The 19,020-nt window shown below is 41.8% G+C and overlaps 1 protein-coding gene and 1 long non-coding RNA gene across 3 annotated transcripts in view; one reads left to right on the top strand and one right to left on the bottom strand.

The window, feature by feature from the left end:
- ADCY8 (adenylate cyclase 8) overlaps window positions 1-19,020 on the top strand; it is a 269,745-nt gene that overhangs the window by 93,883 nt on the left and 156,842 nt on the right. For both annotated transcript variants that reach the window (XM_023222984.2, XM_023222991.2), the window contains exons 3-5: window positions 1,478-1,608; window positions 9,960-10,071; window positions 16,198-16,325. In XM_023222984.2, the coding sequence (XP_023078752.1) occupies window positions 1,478-1,608; window positions 9,960-10,071; window positions 16,198-16,325 (371 nt within the window). The remainder of the gene's footprint in view (window positions 1-1,477; window positions 1,609-9,959; window positions 10,072-16,197; window positions 16,326-19,020) is intronic.
- Window positions 3,744-17,971, bottom strand: LOC113224879. The gene is made up of 3 exons (XR_003309468.1): window positions 17,842-17,971; window positions 9,994-10,117; window positions 3,744-3,895 (listed from the first exon to the last, which is right to left on the bottom strand). It is a non-coding gene; the product is annotated as an uncharacterized LOC113224879 (long non-coding RNA).

Below are 19,020 nucleotides of genomic sequence, written 5' to 3'. Positions count from 1 at the left end.
GTAACTTAATCTCTCCTGGACTCAGTCTGTCCATTATATGAAAATGATCATTTCTGCAAGCTGATTGTCAGGGTTTCGAGAGAAACACATGAAAGAATGAATGGTAACAATGCTTAATACCCATAAATAACTACAAAGATATGAGGAACTGTGGTGATTAGAACGTGCCTGTCTTAAACTCAGTTTGACACTATAGTAAACTACAGACCGAGAGAAATTTTAACTCTCTACAGTGATATGCCTCAACTAGATACTTCCACATGACCTATTCTGATCATATCAATGATAATTACCCTATTTTCTGTTATTCAACTAAAAGTATTAAACTTCATCTATCACAGTAAACCATGTAACCAAGTAAACCATGTGTCAGAAGCCAGCCTCTTGCCTAGTTTCCACAACACAAGGACTTTTTAGAATTCAATTCATGTTGCTAGTTAACCCATTCCTTTGCTTTTATGTACAGTGGTGATCACAATAGAAAGAATATTGTTGTCTGGTGTTAGGAACCCACTTTCGGGCTGTGTGCATCTCACTTCCTCTCATCTTTGATGAAGAGCTAGTGCCTTGTAAGCCTGGTTTCCTTTGTATGTTCCCTGTTTCTATAAGTGTGGCTCACTCTCCCAGGCAACCAAATTCAAAACTAGCTGTCCTGATGGGCACACCCTCTTTTTCCTGCCATCTAGGTTGCCAATTCTATGAATCTTACCTCACCTGGACATTCCAGGAGCTTCCCCACCTGGTCCTTCTGTCTCCAACCTTGGCTCCTCCCCAGAACACATTCTCCAAATCCCAGTTAAAGTGATCTTTTAAAACATGAATCCACTTATGTCACTCTACTACTTAGTACCATTTAGTGGTTTTCAGTTGTAGTTGGAATTAAACGCAAACATCGTATGCTCACCTGCAAGATCTAGCTACACCTCCAACCTCATTGCTATCACCACCCTCCAGCCACACCACTGCTCTTTTCTGCCTCGGGATATTTGTCGTTATTATTTTTAATTCCTGGATTTCTCCTTGCACTACACAGGACTGACTCCTTCCAAATTTTCAGGTCTCAATTTTAAATATCAATTCCTTGGTAAGGCCATTCTTAATCCCTGATACGAATCGCTGTCATCAACCATTGTACTCTCTCATCATGACCTGTTTTTGCATGGCACTCATCACATTTTGTGAATGTGTGTAGGTATCTTTGGGTATGTAATACTTAATGTATCTTCCTTATTAGAATGCAAGCTCCACCATAGTCAGAATCACATCCATTTGGCTCACCACTATATATCCAACATCCAGCAGAGTGCCTGGCAAGTAATAAGTACTCAATAAATATTTGTCATATTCATAGAATGGTATGAAATTATCAATTCCAAAGGAAGTTCATCCAAAAGTCCCATGACTTCTCCACCCTCCACCCTCCCATCTGAGACTCGCTGGTCAGCCTAACAGGACTGTCCCTCTTCATTTGTTCCAGGAGCGGCTGGTGCTTTCTGTGCTCCCCCGGTTTGTTGTCCTGGAAATGATCAATGACATGACCAATGTGGAAGACGAGCACCTGCAGCACCAGTTCCATCGGATCTACATCCATCGCTATGAGAATGTCAGGTGAGAAATGCAACACCCTTGCCCCAGCTCTCAGCGTGATCCATGTGTGTTTGGGTGCTCTCATCACACTTCCGTGACTTCTGTCTGCCTGAATGTCAGCACCTTTCCTCATTTGGTTGATTAATTCATTACCTAGTGATTATTCATCAGAGAGTTCTATATTTCCAAATTAAGGCTGGAGAAGAATGTCACAGAATAAAATTATATTCGCTGGTTGACCTACTGTCTAGCTCTCCTATAGTAGGCATGTCTGTCTTTACATTTTGAGTGGGAAAGGCAAATACCTTTTAAACTATGATAAGAAAAATAATCCCAGAATGTAATCTGGGGGTTTCAGTTGTGATCACATACATCTCCTCCTTGTATTTCTCATAAGTGTGTTTAAAACAATACAAAAGGATGACAGTTTATTTTCCTTTGCAAACATAATTTTAGTCAACCATCCATCTATCCATCCACCCATCCATCCATCCATGTATCTTCCCACTCACTGCCCCATCCATGCATCAGTGCCCTCTACGTGCCCGGCACAACACTGGACACCATGGCATGTAATGAAAATCAAAGGGTGAACTCCATGGTGAGGCAGACCAGCTTTAAAAATTCCAATTCTGCCTATTCCTTATTTGTGATCTTGGGAAATTTATTTGCCTGAATCTCAAAATTCTTCTCTGTAAAATGAGCATCTTCTTAGCCACTTTGCAGAGTTTTATGTGAATCATGTAAGTGAAGATTAATACAAAATATAGAACAGGCAGAGTTAAGCAAGTAGTAGAGCATTCAGTATATTGTAGTTCATTTCAGACATGTTTCCTAGTTGCAGTCAAAAGAATCCAACCATGACTGATTTAAAAGAAATGTATTGGCTGGGCGTGGTGGCTCATGCCTGTAATCCCAGCACTTTGGGAGGCCAAGGTGAGCGGATCACAAGGTCAAGAGATTGAGACCATCCTGGCCAACATGGTGAAACCCCCATCTCTACTAAAAATACAAAAATTAGCTGAGTGTGGTGGTGCATGCCTATAGTCCCAGCTACTCAGGAGGCTGAGGCAGGAGAATCGCTTGAACCTGGGAGGCAGAGGTTGCAGCGAACTGAGATTGTGCCACTGAACTCCAGCCTGGCAACAGAGCAAGACTTCATTTCAAAAAAAAATAAAAAGGAAATGTATTGAAAGGTTATGTCATGGATTACAGAATAATTAGGGAAGAATGGAGAAGTGCATGGGGGAAACGGGCCAGAATGAAGTAAGGCCACAGAGTGAAAGGCATAGGCAAAATCAAGCCAGAGCACTAGGCCAGTTGGCAGTGGCTACTGCCAACTGTCTCTGACCAGTCCATTGCTTGTGTAATCAACCCTGTCCCCTGACACGGCATGCCACCACTGCAGTTCCTCCTGCAGCCCCAGAAACTGATATTGCTGTCTTTGCTCTGCCCTGACTTCCTGCTCTTGCTGCTTCTTTGCATCTCAAGTTAAAGCCTGGAGCAGATGGGTCTGATTGGCTGAGCCCAGTCATTTTCTTCAAGTGCCTGGAAAGCAAGTCTCTGGCATTTTCAGCTTATACAGTGGAACTGTATTTCCCACCCACCAAATATCATAAGGTAAAAATTTCCCAAACATAGAGTCAGAGTCCTTACATTAAGCAACTTCACAAATGACAAACCTATTCTCATAGTTCCTTTCTTCCTAATGTCAGTAGGACAGAGGACAACTTTGCACTTACCAGCATCGGTAGGTGTTCTCTTCCTGGCATTCAGGAACACACATTTTAAAATTCAGTAGAGATCATGATTCTAACACAACCCTTCAGCGGGCATAGCAGGATAGGTCATTCCCAGGGTCTTGTCCAAGATTTGAGCTACACTGATTTAGATGCTTGAGTTTGCAAAACAGTCCTTTGTCAAACAGCAATTCCAGTAAGAGATGTGCCCCAGATCTAGGAACTGGTCCCACACATGATAAGAACTCTTCAACTAGTTCTAAGACAATAGGCACCTATTAATCATAATAGACTATGGGGTTTGATTATTAAGCAGGCAACAAATGCCAAGAGATCATAAAAGGAGGAAAACCTGGGGCAAGGAGGTGGAGGGTGGGCAGAGGGTGATAGGTAGAGAAACCTTCCTGGCAGAGATGATGACTCTTCTTGGCTTTAGACGAAGTCAGCCAAGTGAAAAACACAAATACATGAATTCTGAGCAAAAGGGTCAGCAGAAGTGAAAGCAGAGCCATGGTCCATGCAGAGAATCATAGTTGGTGTTCTGTGTTCCTTCCCTGCTGGCAGAATGGCTTGACCATAAATGCAGATCCAGAGAAAGCAGAAATTGCATGAATATTTGGGGGGAAAATAAATAAATATTTAATTACGTATTCATCTATAAATATATACAAATCATATAAATATATAAATAAAATATGTGGCATCTGATGAAAGTACCTGTCACCATGGAGAAAGAAGGAGCGAAAAATACCTTTTAAAAGAAAAATAGGGAAAATTCAACAAGGCGTCGCACCCACACTGACATGCTCAGGTGCCTTAAGTGCAATAAACATGTTGGGCGGTTTGCTTTTTGCAGGAATCCTTTTTCAGTGCTCCCATTACTCCTGAGCAGCTAGCTTCTTCTGCCCCCACCCCTCCAACCCCGCCCATTTATTTTAAGTCATCGAACTGAGTTCTTGCGCTGGAGACCCTTTTCCAGAAGTTCATGCCACAGTACATTAAAATTTCGTTTTCTGCCCTCCGTGTCTCCGCATTTTCAGAGCCGTTACTAGGGGGAGGAGAACTGAAGCAGAAACCAGCCACCGGCCCGGCTGCTCCCGGGCTATTCTCAGAGCAGCGTGGCGAGATGCCCGCGGCTCCTGGGGGTTTTGAGAAGATGAACTCAGCTCGGGACGGCGGGGCATCTCCTGCCCACTGCGAGGCTGCAGGGTGCTAAAATAAGACCGGAGCCTTGAAAGCAGAGGAGGACGGTCCCTAGCCCAAGTTGGAGAACAAAGCCCACTGGCTACTCCACCCCCTTCCCCAACCCCCAAAGCAACCGCGCTGCGGTGTTGGGAGCCTTTTTGAAATCATTTCCAAACCCGTCACCCTCTTCATGGTAAACTGCCTGGTGCATTCTTTCTCTTCCCTTGCCCTTTTTTGTTTTTTTGGTTGCTTTTTTTGTTTTGTTTTGTTTTTTAATTTCGAAGACTCTTTACTTAAAAAGTGCTGTACACTTCTAAGTCTTGACTTATATTTCATACCACTGTTTACCTTCATCAGGAAAGGGTATGGTTAAAGGCGCCATGCTTGGGGGCATTCCTGTGCCCACGTGGGCTGGGGTAGCCACACCCTTGGCGAGACTTCGACTGCATCACCTCACCTCGGTGGGCCTCCACCGTTTCCCAACCCAAAAGCTGGGCTCTTTTGAACGCTCAAGTTGATTTCAGCTATCAACCTCTGAGACTTCTCCAGGTTCACCTGAGGATCCACCTGGCCACCAGCTTTTTACTGGAAGCCATTCAGGCTCTCTATCCCACCTACCCAATTCTATTTATCTTTCCTGTTTTTTCTCCCAGATACTTAAGACACTCCTTGTATTCATTAGGGTAATGCTATCTGCTCTTTCAAATACCCTTCCAATTTCAATGATTTTTAACGCAATCAGATTTATTCACACAAGTGTTCACTGCTGATATTACTGGTCAGTGGGTGATTCGGGGACAAAAGGCTCCTTTGTTTTGTAACTACCATCCCTTGGGCCTCAAAGTTCGCCGCATTTGATTATTGGAAGGAGAAGCACAGAGTACTCACACTCACTTTTTTTTTTTTTTTTTTTTTTACCACCTTAACCAGAAAATGACATATGTCATTTCTGCTCAGATTCCATTAGGGAGAATCAATTCCAGGTGCCCGCCTGGAAACAAAGTGGGCTGGGAACAGTGCCTCTGGCTCAGTGGCCTTTCCTAGTGACAGGTGGATTGACTATGCAAACAGAGGCATGGATTTGGTGGGCAGTCATCCTTCTCTGTCATGGTTCTTTTTCCTATTTCCTATTGGCCCTGCCAACTCCATTTTCAGGTACATTTGCACATTTGCTGACACATATCTTGTGGGTCTGTCTGGGAGACACCTTTGTCTTTATCTCTTCCTGTGCCATGGTGGACATTTTAGTGAACCATTGTCAAGGATCAGAAAAATCCTCATTTTTAGACTCTCGCTCAGTCTGTTCACGTTCTTGACTGGCTGTTAATTTCCAGCCAGCCCTGTCAACATGTGTGATCACTACATCTGTCCTGTAGACTAGAGTTTGGCGAACAAGCAAAATGCAATTGAATGGACCTAGAGAACTTTATGACCTTCTAGATCCATCCACTTGGCAGTTAAGCACTTCCAGATTCGTAAAAGCTTCCCAAAGAAGTTATATACCCTTCATTTATTGAGAATTATGCAATGATTTGCAAGTTGTCTTCTTATGCAGTCCTACAGAGTAGCTTTAATGACCTTTGCTTTATTATCGAGAAAAATGGAAGCTCAGAGAGGTTAAGTAACTTTCCCAAGAACACACAGTTATGATATCGGAACACTGAACACATCTGAAACTTTGTGAGAGGAGTCTACACAGGGACCATGTTCCTAATGATTCTATTGAACTCTGCAAAAGCTTCCTTGGGGATTCTATTTAAAGAGTGACTATTAGGTAACATGACGTATTTTTAGCCAAATAAACAACTTATATAACCAAATGAGAGTTGGAAATTACTATGGCCCCCTTGGTATATTCATCCTGGAAAGCTGCAAATGTATGCCAAGAATCAAAAGGCTTGATGATCTGAGCCCAGCACCAGGAGTGGCAGAACAAGCAATGGAATGAGAACAAGGGCCCTGGTTTCTGCCTCTGATCTTTTATTCAATAAATCCTTATTGTGCAACTATGACTTACACCAGTGCTTCTGAGTCTTAAATGTGCACCCAAATCATCTACGGCTCAGTTAAAGCAGATTGTGGTACAGTGGGTCTGGAGAGGTGGCTTGAGAGTCTACATTTCTAACAATGTTTCATGAGATGCCACTGGGGGCCATGACCATGCTTTGAGGAAGGAGGACTTAATTCTGAATGTTTCTGTTGATTGGACTAAGGAAACATGTAATACGGCCAACTGTGTGCTGGGCAGGTGGGATGCAGAGGTGACTTCATTCTTGTTCTTCAGCTAATAGATGGAGCACACTTAGCCACATATGATTGTGCTATGGAGAGTTAAGTGTTAGGACAGAGAGGGGTGCCAACAGGGCGAGAGGCTCGAGTTGGGGATAACTGGCTATGCTTGGGGAAGTCTCCAGAGAGGTATAGACTCTTAACATGATTTTAACACCTGAAGGACAAGTCAGATTTTAATAGGTAGCGAAAGGGGGGAAAAGCTATACCAGGGAGCAGGTGTAGCATGTACAAAGATACAGGTGTATAACATACGGTGGGATCAAAAGACAAGGAGAAGTTTGATGATATTGGAACACTGAAGACCTCTGAAACTTTTATGATCTTAGCTCTCAGGGAATCCATTTGTTTTTTCAGTAGGCTGTGAGCTTTATAAAGGCTGGGATGATGCTATCATCTGCTCACTACTTTATCTCCATTGCCTGGTGTATAGTAGTCATTTAATTAATAAACTGTTGAATGAATAAATTGGTAAACCATTCTTGCCATAGACAGACGGATACTAGTACTTTGGGGCTTATGGATTCATAAAGGGAATGTGCTAAAGCAAGTAATCTAAGAGCCGGTCCACTTCCCACCTGTCATAGCAATGACTTTTCTTGCTTCAAAAGTAACATAGTTGAGCAATAAAGAGTATGGATGCCAGAGCCAGGCTTCCTGGTTCAAATTCTAGTTCTTCATGATTATAGGCAAGATACTTAGGCCTCAGTTCCATAAATGGAGAAGATCATGATAGGTTCTCCTTCATAAGTTACATGGAATAAATAAGTAAATACATGTAGGGCTGCCAGAGCAATACCAAGTCCACAGTCAATACTCTGTAAGTGTTGCTGCCTTCTGGAAGTTCAGGCTTCATCAACAGTTAGGAATGCTTTTAGCTACAAGTGATACATAATCCAATGAAGGGCCATATTATTTTCTACCTCTGTTACCTCTCTCTTCTCTTTCTCTCCCAAATATAACATGCAATTATAGTATAATTTTGTAAAATGACGATAACAAAAGCTAACACATTTAAGGAGCATTTACTATGCTGGCAATTGCCAGATGATGTGCTAAACGCTACCCACTAATGAGGCAAGTATGACAGTTATCTCCGGTTTACAGAGCTAGGGCTTACAGAAGTTCAGGAAGTTGCCCAAGGTCATAAAATTCATAAGTGGTGAGCTAAGATTTGAACCCAGATCTATCTAGACTCAAATTCTGTGCATATGACCATATGCTATGCCACCACAGAACTGTAGAAGAGAATGGTAGTATAGTCACTCTGCCAAAGGTAGCTTTGTAAACTGAAAATCTATTGGCATCATGTCCATGTTTAAATCCCATTCACTAGCTTTCCATCACTTTCAGGACAAAGTCTACATTCTTCATCCTGGTTTACCAGCCCCTTCTCCATCATTGCCCGACCCATATTTCTGACCTCATCTCTCTCTTCTTTCTAGCCTCCTTGCTCAGTGAGGCCTTCTGACTGGCTGCCCTTGAATTACTGCAGAACCTTGATATATATATACTCATTCTTCCACCAGATCCTAGAATGTACTGTTCTTTCTGCTCAGAACATCCATCCTCCCAGTCACTTTGCTCATCACATTCTTCAAGAACCAGCTGAGACTTTGCTCTACTGGGAGACTCCTGATCCCTTTGTGGCTGGTCACCCCCCAGTATGTCCTTCAATCACAGCGATCATCACCCTGCACTGTTTCCATTTTTCTCTTTGTCTTTCCAGCTCCATTCCTCAGACTCAGCATCCTGAGGACAGGCACTAGGTCTTATATATCATTTAATCTAACTTTCTAGCCCAGTGCCTAGCTGATCACATAGTAAATATATAAATATTTGCTGAAAGAATGAGCCATTCAATAATTAACTAAAGCAATAGATCTAAGGATTCCTAATGATTTCATGAATGGACTTTGCGGAAGGTATAAATCTCTTTCAAAAACATTTTGAATGCTTGTGCATTTTGGGGAGAGATAATCCATAGTCTATGTCAAATTCTTAAAAAGGTTTGTAACAGAGATGAATTTTAAGAATGATTGAATACATGTGGTGACTGATGTAAGTCAACACATTCCACAATGTCTTCTAGCCCAATTACCTATTTCATTAAAAGTAAATTACGCTCATAGGCTGATTGTAAGACTTGTCATTATTTTAGGCAACACTAAGAAAAGATGTAAAAAGCTTGACATGCTGCTAAGGTGATCAATTGTAAGACACACCTCACTTTCAGAGAGGATGAAAAATGAGAAATGATCAAATATGGTATCCTGTTTGGTGTCCCATCTTTCCTTTCAGAGGTCCCTGAGACGGCATGGTAAGATGATTGGAGCAATGTCCCTCAGTGCAATTCAGCCAAATGGACAATCCCAGCTCTGCCATGTGCCGCTAGTGAGATGTTGGGCAATTCTCCTTGCCTCTTTGAGCCTCAGTTTCCTCATGGACTGAATGGAGGGAACTGTGTTTGCCCCACAGAGTAACTGTACGGTTTAACTAAGAGAGTACTTGGCTTTTAGAAGGCTTTTGGAAGCTGCTCTGTCCCTTGTACCAGACCATACGCATAGAACAAGACCTCACCTAACTGAAATATTTAGTAATGTGAGAGTTTTAGGAAATTAATTATTCTGCCTGAGGTCTCCCAGATTTGCCATCTATTGTCATAATTTTTGAGAAATGCCTATTTACCTGCCATTTTGGGTAGAGTACCTGTCATTGGGTTCAAGATGATAAGGTTTTGGGTTCTGCCGCTGCCCCTTGTGACTGTTTTACTCTGTGTTCATTGCATGTGCATTACTGTTCATTGAGAAAATATAGAGATAATTCATAAAGTTTCATCTTGCTTTTCACAAGAAATTGATCTCTTCGTGGTGACAAATTCTCTTTTGGGTTGTTTACATTGCTCACTCTACACAGCACTGCACAGGACAAAAGGGCTTCCTGTTGTCCCCTTGTCCTTCCTGAGCTCCTGGGTGGACTCTCTGCTGAGATATTTATTAAATACTGAGACATTCCTCCTGACTCTCATGGCAGCGAGAGCTAAAATCTCAGACCACAAAGACAGTTTATCTATTGGGAGGATGTTGATGTGTATCCCAAGGTGGATTAAAATATTAATATGTTTTCTCCCCCCACCCCCACCCTCTTCCCTGTGTTTAGTATTCTTTTTGCAGATGTTAAAGGATTTACCAACCTCTCCACGACCTTGTCTGCTCAGGAGCTGGTCAGGATGCTCAACGAGCTCTTTGCCAGATTTGATCGACTGGCCCATGTGAGTTGAATTTAATTCCCTCCTAGTCTTTTGCAGGAGTGAGGGACTGCATATGGAATAAGGAAAGAGAAGGATTCAGCCTTCTTCCCCAAAGTCATTACCATTCTGCATCCTGTCCCTAGGCATGGACCCTGACCCTCTCACTTTCTGGGGATTGATGTTAACTATTTACAGGTCTCAGGCGGAAGGTTTGTCAGATTAATTTTCTCAATTGAGAGACAGCTGGTTGAGTGACAATCAAACCCAAGTCCCTTTTATCTGCTTTCCACACCCCTATCATTGCTTCCCCTTGCACGTGGCCAGGTGCCATCCAGCTGCAGCTTCAGTGCTCATGCATGCAGCAATGACGGCCTGCAGTTTTCCAGCCAACCCTGGCCATCTGGGATGAATTAGCACATTCTCAAAAACCAGTAATCTGCTGGGCCATCCCACCACCATTTTGATCAACCTAACTTAAGAGCTTTGTTTTTAGCCAGCAAGACAGTGTCTTCATTTTCCAGTAGGCTTGATCAGAGCTAAGCTAGAAAACAGATTAAAGGAGATGGACATTTGCTATCAAAACACAGATTCATAGTCCTAAAGCCACTTGAGTTACAAAGTAATATCATTGTCACACTGTACTTTAGAGTGGGCTTTGGGTTCAAATAGACATCTTAATTTCCTGTTTGGTAAAGCATGTATGTTAGTGCCAACTTCAGAGAGCTGTAATGAGAATTAAATAACACCACATCAAGTGGGAGTTCATTTTTAGAACGTCAAAATGTCCTCTTTTAAGACTGCCTCACTCTATGGGAGATACATTCATACTTGCATTTAAGCACCTACTAGGTATTGTACATGCTGCTATGTGTTAGGAATATGAGAATCATGAAAACACACCCCCTCCCTTCCTAGAATTGAGTCTAGTTAGGGATTCATAAATAGGTAAGGAATGTAAAATGTGCCATGTCTTATGAGGAGGGTCAGTCTGGGGGCCATGGAAACACAGAGGCAACACATGACCTTTAGATGAGAGAAGACTTCTTGAAGAAAGTGACTTTTAAGCTGAGTCTTAAAAATGATGTAAATAATACAATAGAATACTGTCCAGCAATAAAAATAGAATTATCCACTCTTATGTGCAACATCAGTGAATCTCAAGTGCAGTATGCCAAGTGAAAGAAGCCAGATACAAAAGTCTAGGTATTTTATGACTCCATTTACAAGACATCCTATAAAAGGTATAATTACAGAGGCAGAAAACAGATAAGTAGCTGCAAGGAGGGCTGGGAATGGAGTAAGCATATGGATAGCAATGGAGCGTGGGGTGGGGTGATTTGGGGATTACATAGCTGCTTTATATTTGTATTATAGTGGTTGTTTCCATCACTCTTTACAGTATTGTAGAGAGAGGGCATGGAGCCCCACAGCCAGACAGACATGAGTTTGAATTTGTCAAAAAGGTGATTTTATTATACAAAATTTATACACTAATTAGCAAGGCAAAGAAATCAGAGCAGGATATTTTATGCAGAGGAGAAAACAAGCATAAAGATGTTACTCTGCATATGTGAAGAACCCAGAAGAGATTGCTGGAGGATACAGTGCAGGGTAGGAAGTAGTGGAGATGAGGCTAGAAAGGCAGGCAGGGACTTGTCAAGCAACCGTAGTATAAATTTCAGCTACTGAACAGCTACTAGCTAGGAGACTGATAGGGGCAGAGGAGGAAGTGGAAACTGAAGTATCCTCCTAATAGGAGGGTTGGTTTTAGCTGGAGGGCTGAGGACTGGGGAAAAACATGTATACCATTTCCTTTTATTGTTGCATCAGTGGTGGTTGGTATCAGTTACACATAGCTATTCCGTTTCCTATTATGGTTCTGAAATTTTTTATCAAAGATGCCAAGATGAACAAAAATGGCCATCCAAAGTCCACTGGCAGATGTGATTAAGGTCTGTTTCTGGTGTCACAGTAAACTCTGCTGACCCAGAGAAAGAGAAAAGGTATTTTATCAGGTACTGTGCGAGACTCTGAAAAGACAAAACCAGTCCTTCCCCTCAAGAAGCTCAGAGTCTGGCAAGGGGAAAACCACATGTGAATGCATAGCAGCCTCCATTGAGAAGGCAAGAAGACTAGGCTTCCAGGGTGCTGTGTGTTTGACGAGAAGAGGCTATCCTAGGAGACTTCAACCTTATCTACAGTTTCATTTTTACTAGGACGATATATTCACGTACTACTTATGTGATTACAATTAGATAAAATACTATAAAATTTGTTGGGATTTCTAACTTCTTAAAAAAGTACATTGATAGCACTAATGTTTTTGCTTTGAGAGTCTTTTCTTTTTCATTTCTATTGAGTTTTTCTGCTTATTAAAGTTACACGTGTTCATTATATTAAAATTCAAACATCAAAGATGTACATAATGCAAAGTACACATCCCTGTAATTCTACCCCGTGAACAATATAACCATCTTTGATCATTTGGTGCATTCATCTCCTAATATTTATCTACTGTCTGCATGTGCAGTTTTATAAACTCTTGGGAATTTTCCAAGATTTTGATAATGTCCAAGTCATCAAGACAGGAGGAAAGCATTGCAATAAGGCCAACTCAATAAAATTTTCAAGAAGATCCTCACCCTACTTTATTTTTCTTTTTGAATATTTTTTTTTCCAAAGCAGTCTGGCTTCCTTTATGTGAACTTTTCAAGGTAGTTTCTGGTACAAGTAAGTTATTCAGATATTACTGTCAAGTCATCTGACAGCTCATAGTATTTGATCAGAAAAATGTGTCTGCAAAGTGACAGATCTTGACAGATAAGAATCCAGGCCTTTAATATATTATATATATTACATACATTTTATTTTTATATATAAAATAATTTTATATAATATATATGTGTATATACAACCATGTATTTGGGATCCAAAGAGTTTCAAGGAGGCTACCAGCTCCACCTTTTGTTGGAAGAACAACAAACCCTGGACATGAACATCATCACATCGTTATTCAATGTCAGCCTCAGAAGAGTAATAAACTATTTTACACAATCTCCTTCTAAAATACACTTTTGTCAGGAGACCTACCATTTTGGACTTTGCCATAATTCCTGCAGTTTTGACAAGAGAGAGCACGGAGCCCCACAATCGGACAAACACGAGTTTGAATTCTTCTTCTGCCTCTTACTTGCCGTGTGGCCTTTCCCTCAAGCCTGCTGTTCCCATCTGTAAAATGGCAGGTAACTCAGAAAGTGGTCCTGAAGACTAAGTGAGATAAGTGTAATGCATTTAACACATTGCCTGGCACATTGTACGTGCTCAGTGACTATTAGCTCCTGTCCCCACTTAGATTTTTTTCCCAAGTGCTTTCACCTCTGTTTTCAGGGAAAGATCACAGATTCAGAGTTGGTGAGGGTGACGGCCAGCCCAGGTTGTTACTGTTAGCTAGCTCCTCTGTGGCACAGGAAGCTTCCCCTCTCTCCACTGAGATTTTTCTATCTGTAAAACAGATGTGACTTTACCTGCTCTGCCATGTTCAGAGTTTTATTGTGAAGCTCAACGAAAAAAGATAAGGAGCAGCATGTTGAACATTGAGAAGGCTACTTCCGGGTGTCAGTTGTTACTGTCATTGTTAAGTGACGGCCAAGCTTACTCTGTTATGTATTAAGGACAAGACAGATTATTTTGGCACTTGTCACATATGAGGAATTGAAACCCACATACAGTGGCTTCAGTGTCTTATCCAAGGTCAAACAGCAGGTAAATTTGCCTGGAATGCAGATGTCAGATTCTTAGACCAAAGTATTTTTTGTTATGCCCCTTTCCCTCATCCCTCCCTGTAGCAAACAGGCAACAGGCCAATCCATGCATCTGGTTTTGATGGCACCAGGCTTTCTTTCACATGAGTCTCTCATACCAACCCAATGCCCCAAAAGACCATTTGCAGATGAAGTCACCAATCCCTGCCTTCCAGTCTCAGTGCTCGAATCTGCAAAATCAGAATAAGATATTGGAACACTGGTTCTCAAATTCTGCTTCATACACACAAATTGGAAATTTTAAACTTGTGGGCATAAGATTTTAAGAATGATAAGAGCAATGTAGTGAGTTTTCATAATGTTAAATTTATTTAGGTAAAAAGAAAACCTTGCCTTTATTCTGAAGATATGTCTTTCCACTAGTTGTGGTGTTAAAAATATATTTGCTTTTATAAGTGATGGGGATAGTAGATAGTATTTGGATTGCTGTTTTTGGTGTTTGCTGATGGATTGTTCATATTTTCTTGCCAAAAAAATGTACCCTACAACATCTCTGAACCCTCTGATTTCTTTTTTCATAACAGTCCCACTAACTCCACAAATTTGGGCACTGCTAGCACCAATGAACAAGAAACTTTCTAAGTTCCATTCTGATCATGACACTCTCAAGGTCTTAGAAGAAATAACTGAAGGCCTTAAGCTTCTTTTATTTGATCAATCAGACCTCATTGTCACCTGTCTTGCAAAATTAGCTGCATTGAAGCAGCCAGTAGACAGGACCTCTGGTCTCCTAAAAATAATCCTGGGATGGCTGTACATGCTGTCAGAGTTCTGAAGATTGCATCTGGGCCCATTTGGGAATGTTGACAAGGCTCCAGAAAACTGACGGGGAAGTACCAGAGACAGTTCTGATTCTCTTTTCCCTGTCTAATTTTTGTTTTTCTTGGGATACTATATTTACCATTACCCAAACATAATGTCCAACTCCTGGTGAGATTGGGAAACCAACACAGTGCTTTACAGCTTGCTACTACAAGGGCATCAACAGTACTGTTGGTCTGTCAGTGGGCACTTTTTATCAATAACTTCCCTTCTCCAGCTCTGAGGCCCTGCTTTTCCTACACAGCCGTAGAACTATAAGCCTTTAGGACTTCAGATCTAGAAGGCATCTCAGAGGTCATTCAGTCCCAACAATCTGCCCAAGGAAACCAAGAGGAAACGTCACTTGTCCATGATGAAAAACAGATAATGTGAAGGAGCCAGGCCAGGAGTCCAAGTCTTCATCATAGAAAGAGGCAATATTAATTGAGCGCCCCATCTGCCAGGCCCTGTACTGAGCTTTCACTTGCATCATCTCACTCAGCCCTCACAGTGACACAATGGGACAGGCCGTGATTATCCCCATTTTATAGATGAGGCACCTGAAGCCCAGAGGTTAGGTAATTTACCCAAAGACTCACAGAAAACACGGAGGGGGTATCTGAGATTTGATCCTGTGCAGCGTGACTCCTAAACCAGTGCTCTTGGCTCCCCATGCTATACTACCTTAAGTTCTCTTTCTTCTAGAACCTATAACATCTAGCTGCTTCCTATCCAATATAAAAGCATGCATTATTTTCTTAATGCTTCTTGTTCTTTGAAATTTTGGAAGAGTTGTGTCTTTAAGATTGGAAATTCACCAAACTAACAACTACTTCTCACCTGTGAAATGGAGGTAAAAAACAACCCACCTTAGAGGGTTGTTGTGAGGATTAACTGTATTTTATTTATAGAGCATAATAGGAGCTATTATTAGTCATCTTTGTGTTAGGGCCAATGTTGGCTTATTATAGATGTCCAGTTGATTTTTAATTTTTTCAATGAACAAGCATATAAATTAATACATGAATAAAAGGATATATAAGAAGACTCAGTTCCTCTTCATAAAGTGCCAGTGTCCCTGCTGGAAAGGAACTTTATCAAGTTGAAGTAATAGGAATCCCTAAGTGATGTACATTTTTAAGTGCTTATTATTAAGCTAAAGACTGATGAAAGCTGTTAATTCACAGCCACTTCTGAGAAGAGAGACATTGCTTGAGGCTGAATTTGTAGGAGATACCATAAGCACTCGGTCAGGCCTGGCCAAGTGATAGGTGTGCAGACCATAGAGCTAGTAGATAGCAAGCCATGTAGCTTTTGAGCTCAAAATCCAATTTTTTTGATGATTCCACTCCACCTCTGGGTCCTTCAAACCCCCATTTAGGTTACACCTCAAATATTTTAGAAAGACAGTAGGTGCTCCTTACCCCAAATTGCAGACCACCTAGTCCTGCCTCTTTCTCAACCTTTCTGAAGAACTGATCCTTCTGCTGACATAGACCCTTCCCTTTTATCCTGTTCCTTCCAGGAGCATCACTGCCTTCGTATTAAAATTCTGGGGGACTGCTACTACTGCGTGTCTGGACTTCCTGAGCCCCGCCAGGACCATGCCCACTGCTGTGTTGAAATGGGTCTCAGCATGATCAAAACCATCAGGTAATTTGTGATCCCCTCCATGTTACCTGGGTCTTCAATGTGCATGATCACACGCCACTCCATCTACCCTTTGTGGTAAATCATATGTATGGTGAAAGGCAGAACCCTTTGACTTATTTCACAAAAACCGTGTGGCCCTTAGCTCTCCCGTATAAACCAATGAACCTGTTAGCGTCATTGTTTTCCAAGTTTACCTCACTTTTAATTATTTGTGTTACAAGTTTGTAGTACAAATGCCCTTGTGGAGATGCAGCAAGGAACAAGATGAGCATAGTCCTTACCTTCAGGGATGTTACAACGCAGAAGGAGATGAATGAATGAATAGAAAATTTCAATGCAGAACACTAAGCTTCGTGATAAATCAAATCCAAATGCTTGGGAAAAATAGAGGAGGAAGTTAATTCAGTGTGGGATGTTGGGGATGGCTTTCTGGAATAGAAATGTCTAAGCTGTTGACTGAAAGGTGGGTAGACATTGACAGGATCCTGGAGGTGGAGAGGAGAGTTTTCAAGAGAGGATGGACATGTACAGAAACCAGGATGTGCTGCAATGGCTACTGTGAACCCTGGGGTGGAAAGAGTGGTGACAGATGGACTGTAGGCTGCAGCAGCCAGAGCCCATATGACCTTCTCAGTCATGTTAAGGAGTTGCACATTATCCTATGGCCAATAGGAAATTACTAGAAGACTTCCACCAGGCTTGGCTTCATGGATGTGTGCCAAGTGCTTTTGGTTTTGTTCAGCATATCTGACAAATAGATGATGGATCAAGGAGGAAGGAATTATTGGGGTTGAGGACTCTGGAATTAGGCTGTGTGTGGCTTTCAGACAGAATCTTAGTAATTGTCAGCACTCCTCCTGGGGTCCAAACTGGTTGCAGAGCCTCTAAGTGTCATGTCCTCACAAAGCCACAGCAAAAGCAGTAACAAGAGGATGCATAGGCAGAAATACACACACACACACACACACACACACACACATATGTCAGTGCTTGGGTGACTAACATCCTCAAAAACTCAGACTTAATTGATCTAGGGAAGACCATGGGCTGTTTGTAAGCTTCTCCCATGAGACAAAGGTACAGCCAACCTTGAAAACCACTGCCTTTAGAGAGATTTTAAAGGTGGAATTAGAACATGCCTTGGAAAAATCAGTATAATAGAGGGTTTCTCAAAATGCAGCTTCACAGATTTGAACTTTTCACATGAAGTTTTCCCACCTGCAGTAAAAGATATTTCCACAGACAACCCAGTTTTCACAAAGGAAACGAACTAGGAGACATCATATTCTCCCGGAAGCTACCATGAGGAAAAACGACGTTTTGTTGAAAGAAGGCAGTGGGCAATAAGGGTACGGTCTCTAAATTAAAGCTATGTAGTAAAGATGGTCACTCAACAGTCTTCAAGTGGAGTGCTGTTTGTAAACTGAAGGGCCTTTGCTGTTTTCTACAAACAGTTGAATAGGGTGTGTAGTTGCTATAGCACATTGTCTTGCAAAAGGGAGCAGCAGGAACTCACAAGACCAGGCACAGGGAGGTGGACTATGAGGAGGGACCCAGAGGCCATGGTTCTGGGTGTCTTAAGGTCAGAATTTGGGATTCTTTCCTTGTCTGAGTATCATCATATTTTTATTCTTTCAGAAGAGAAGGAATCTGAGAAGCAGGAGACAAAAGCACTCTAAAGGCCTTCTTTCTCCCTTTACGCCATCCCTAATAGAATTTTAAGCATTATCTGGTCAAGTTTTCCTGCCCTACATTAGGCCACCGCCCCAGACTACATTAGGCTGGCCTGGCCAGCTTGGTGATCAAAGTGGATCCAGAGTAATTCTGCCTGCATCCAAGCCTCTTTGAAGACTGCTGGATTACCATTCCAGCAAAGGGCAAAGAGACTAAGAATTTCCAAAATCTTTTTAGTACCTTTCTATCAGCAGAAGGCATGTGTCCATAGTGACAGCAGCCTACCTCTGGAAAGGCACATGTAGAGCTTTATCATATCTCAAGAAAAATATCCAGTTGTCACAGTCTTCTTATGTCATTGGTCCCCGTGGAAAGAAAAAATTTTGAGTAGCAATTTCAGAGGCCTTACACCTCATTTAAGGGATTTACCTGAAAGTCTCCTATAAAGCCAAAACAATGGAATCAGGAGATGCACAAGTGGGAAGAGAATTTATGGTACTTATCTATGAAGTGTATGATGGAAACCAAACCCTTTACTATCCCTAATACCAAGTAGGTAGGTAGAAAAAGAGACCCAAGATGTCCTTTCTACTATCTCCCTGTCTTCTGTAGAGATACAGAAGTACTCCACTTTAGGAACTATGGAGAGAAGAATCTATGGGTTCCAACACAGAATTCCCTTTTGTTCAGGTGTTGGTTAATGGAAAAGGCTGCAGATGTTTTTTAACTGCAAATTTGAACGTTTGAGAGTTTTTCCCTGAAAACTAGGATGAATTGTAACAATATTTTAACTGGTGTAAAGGGGGACAATGGACCGCGATATGGTTTGGATTTGTGTTTCTACCCAAATTTCATGTCAAATTGTAATCCTCAGTATTGGAGGAGGTGCCCGATGGGAGGTGACTGGATCATGGGGGTGGATTTCCCCATTGCTGTTGTCATGATAGTGAGTGAGTTCTCGTGAGATCTGGTTGTTTATAAGTGTGTCTTTGCTCTCTTCCTCCTTCTCTGTTACGTAAGA

This window comes from Piliocolobus tephrosceles, chromosome 7 (genome assembly GCF_002776525.5).
Source record: "Piliocolobus tephrosceles isolate RC106 chromosome 7, ASM277652v3, whole genome shotgun sequence".
Taxonomy (NCBI): Eukaryota; Metazoa; Chordata; class Mammalia; order Primates; family Cercopithecidae; genus Piliocolobus; species Piliocolobus tephrosceles.
The sequence above is the reverse complement of the archived record's forward strand: the minus strand, read 5'-3'. Positions and strand labels throughout refer to the sequence as shown.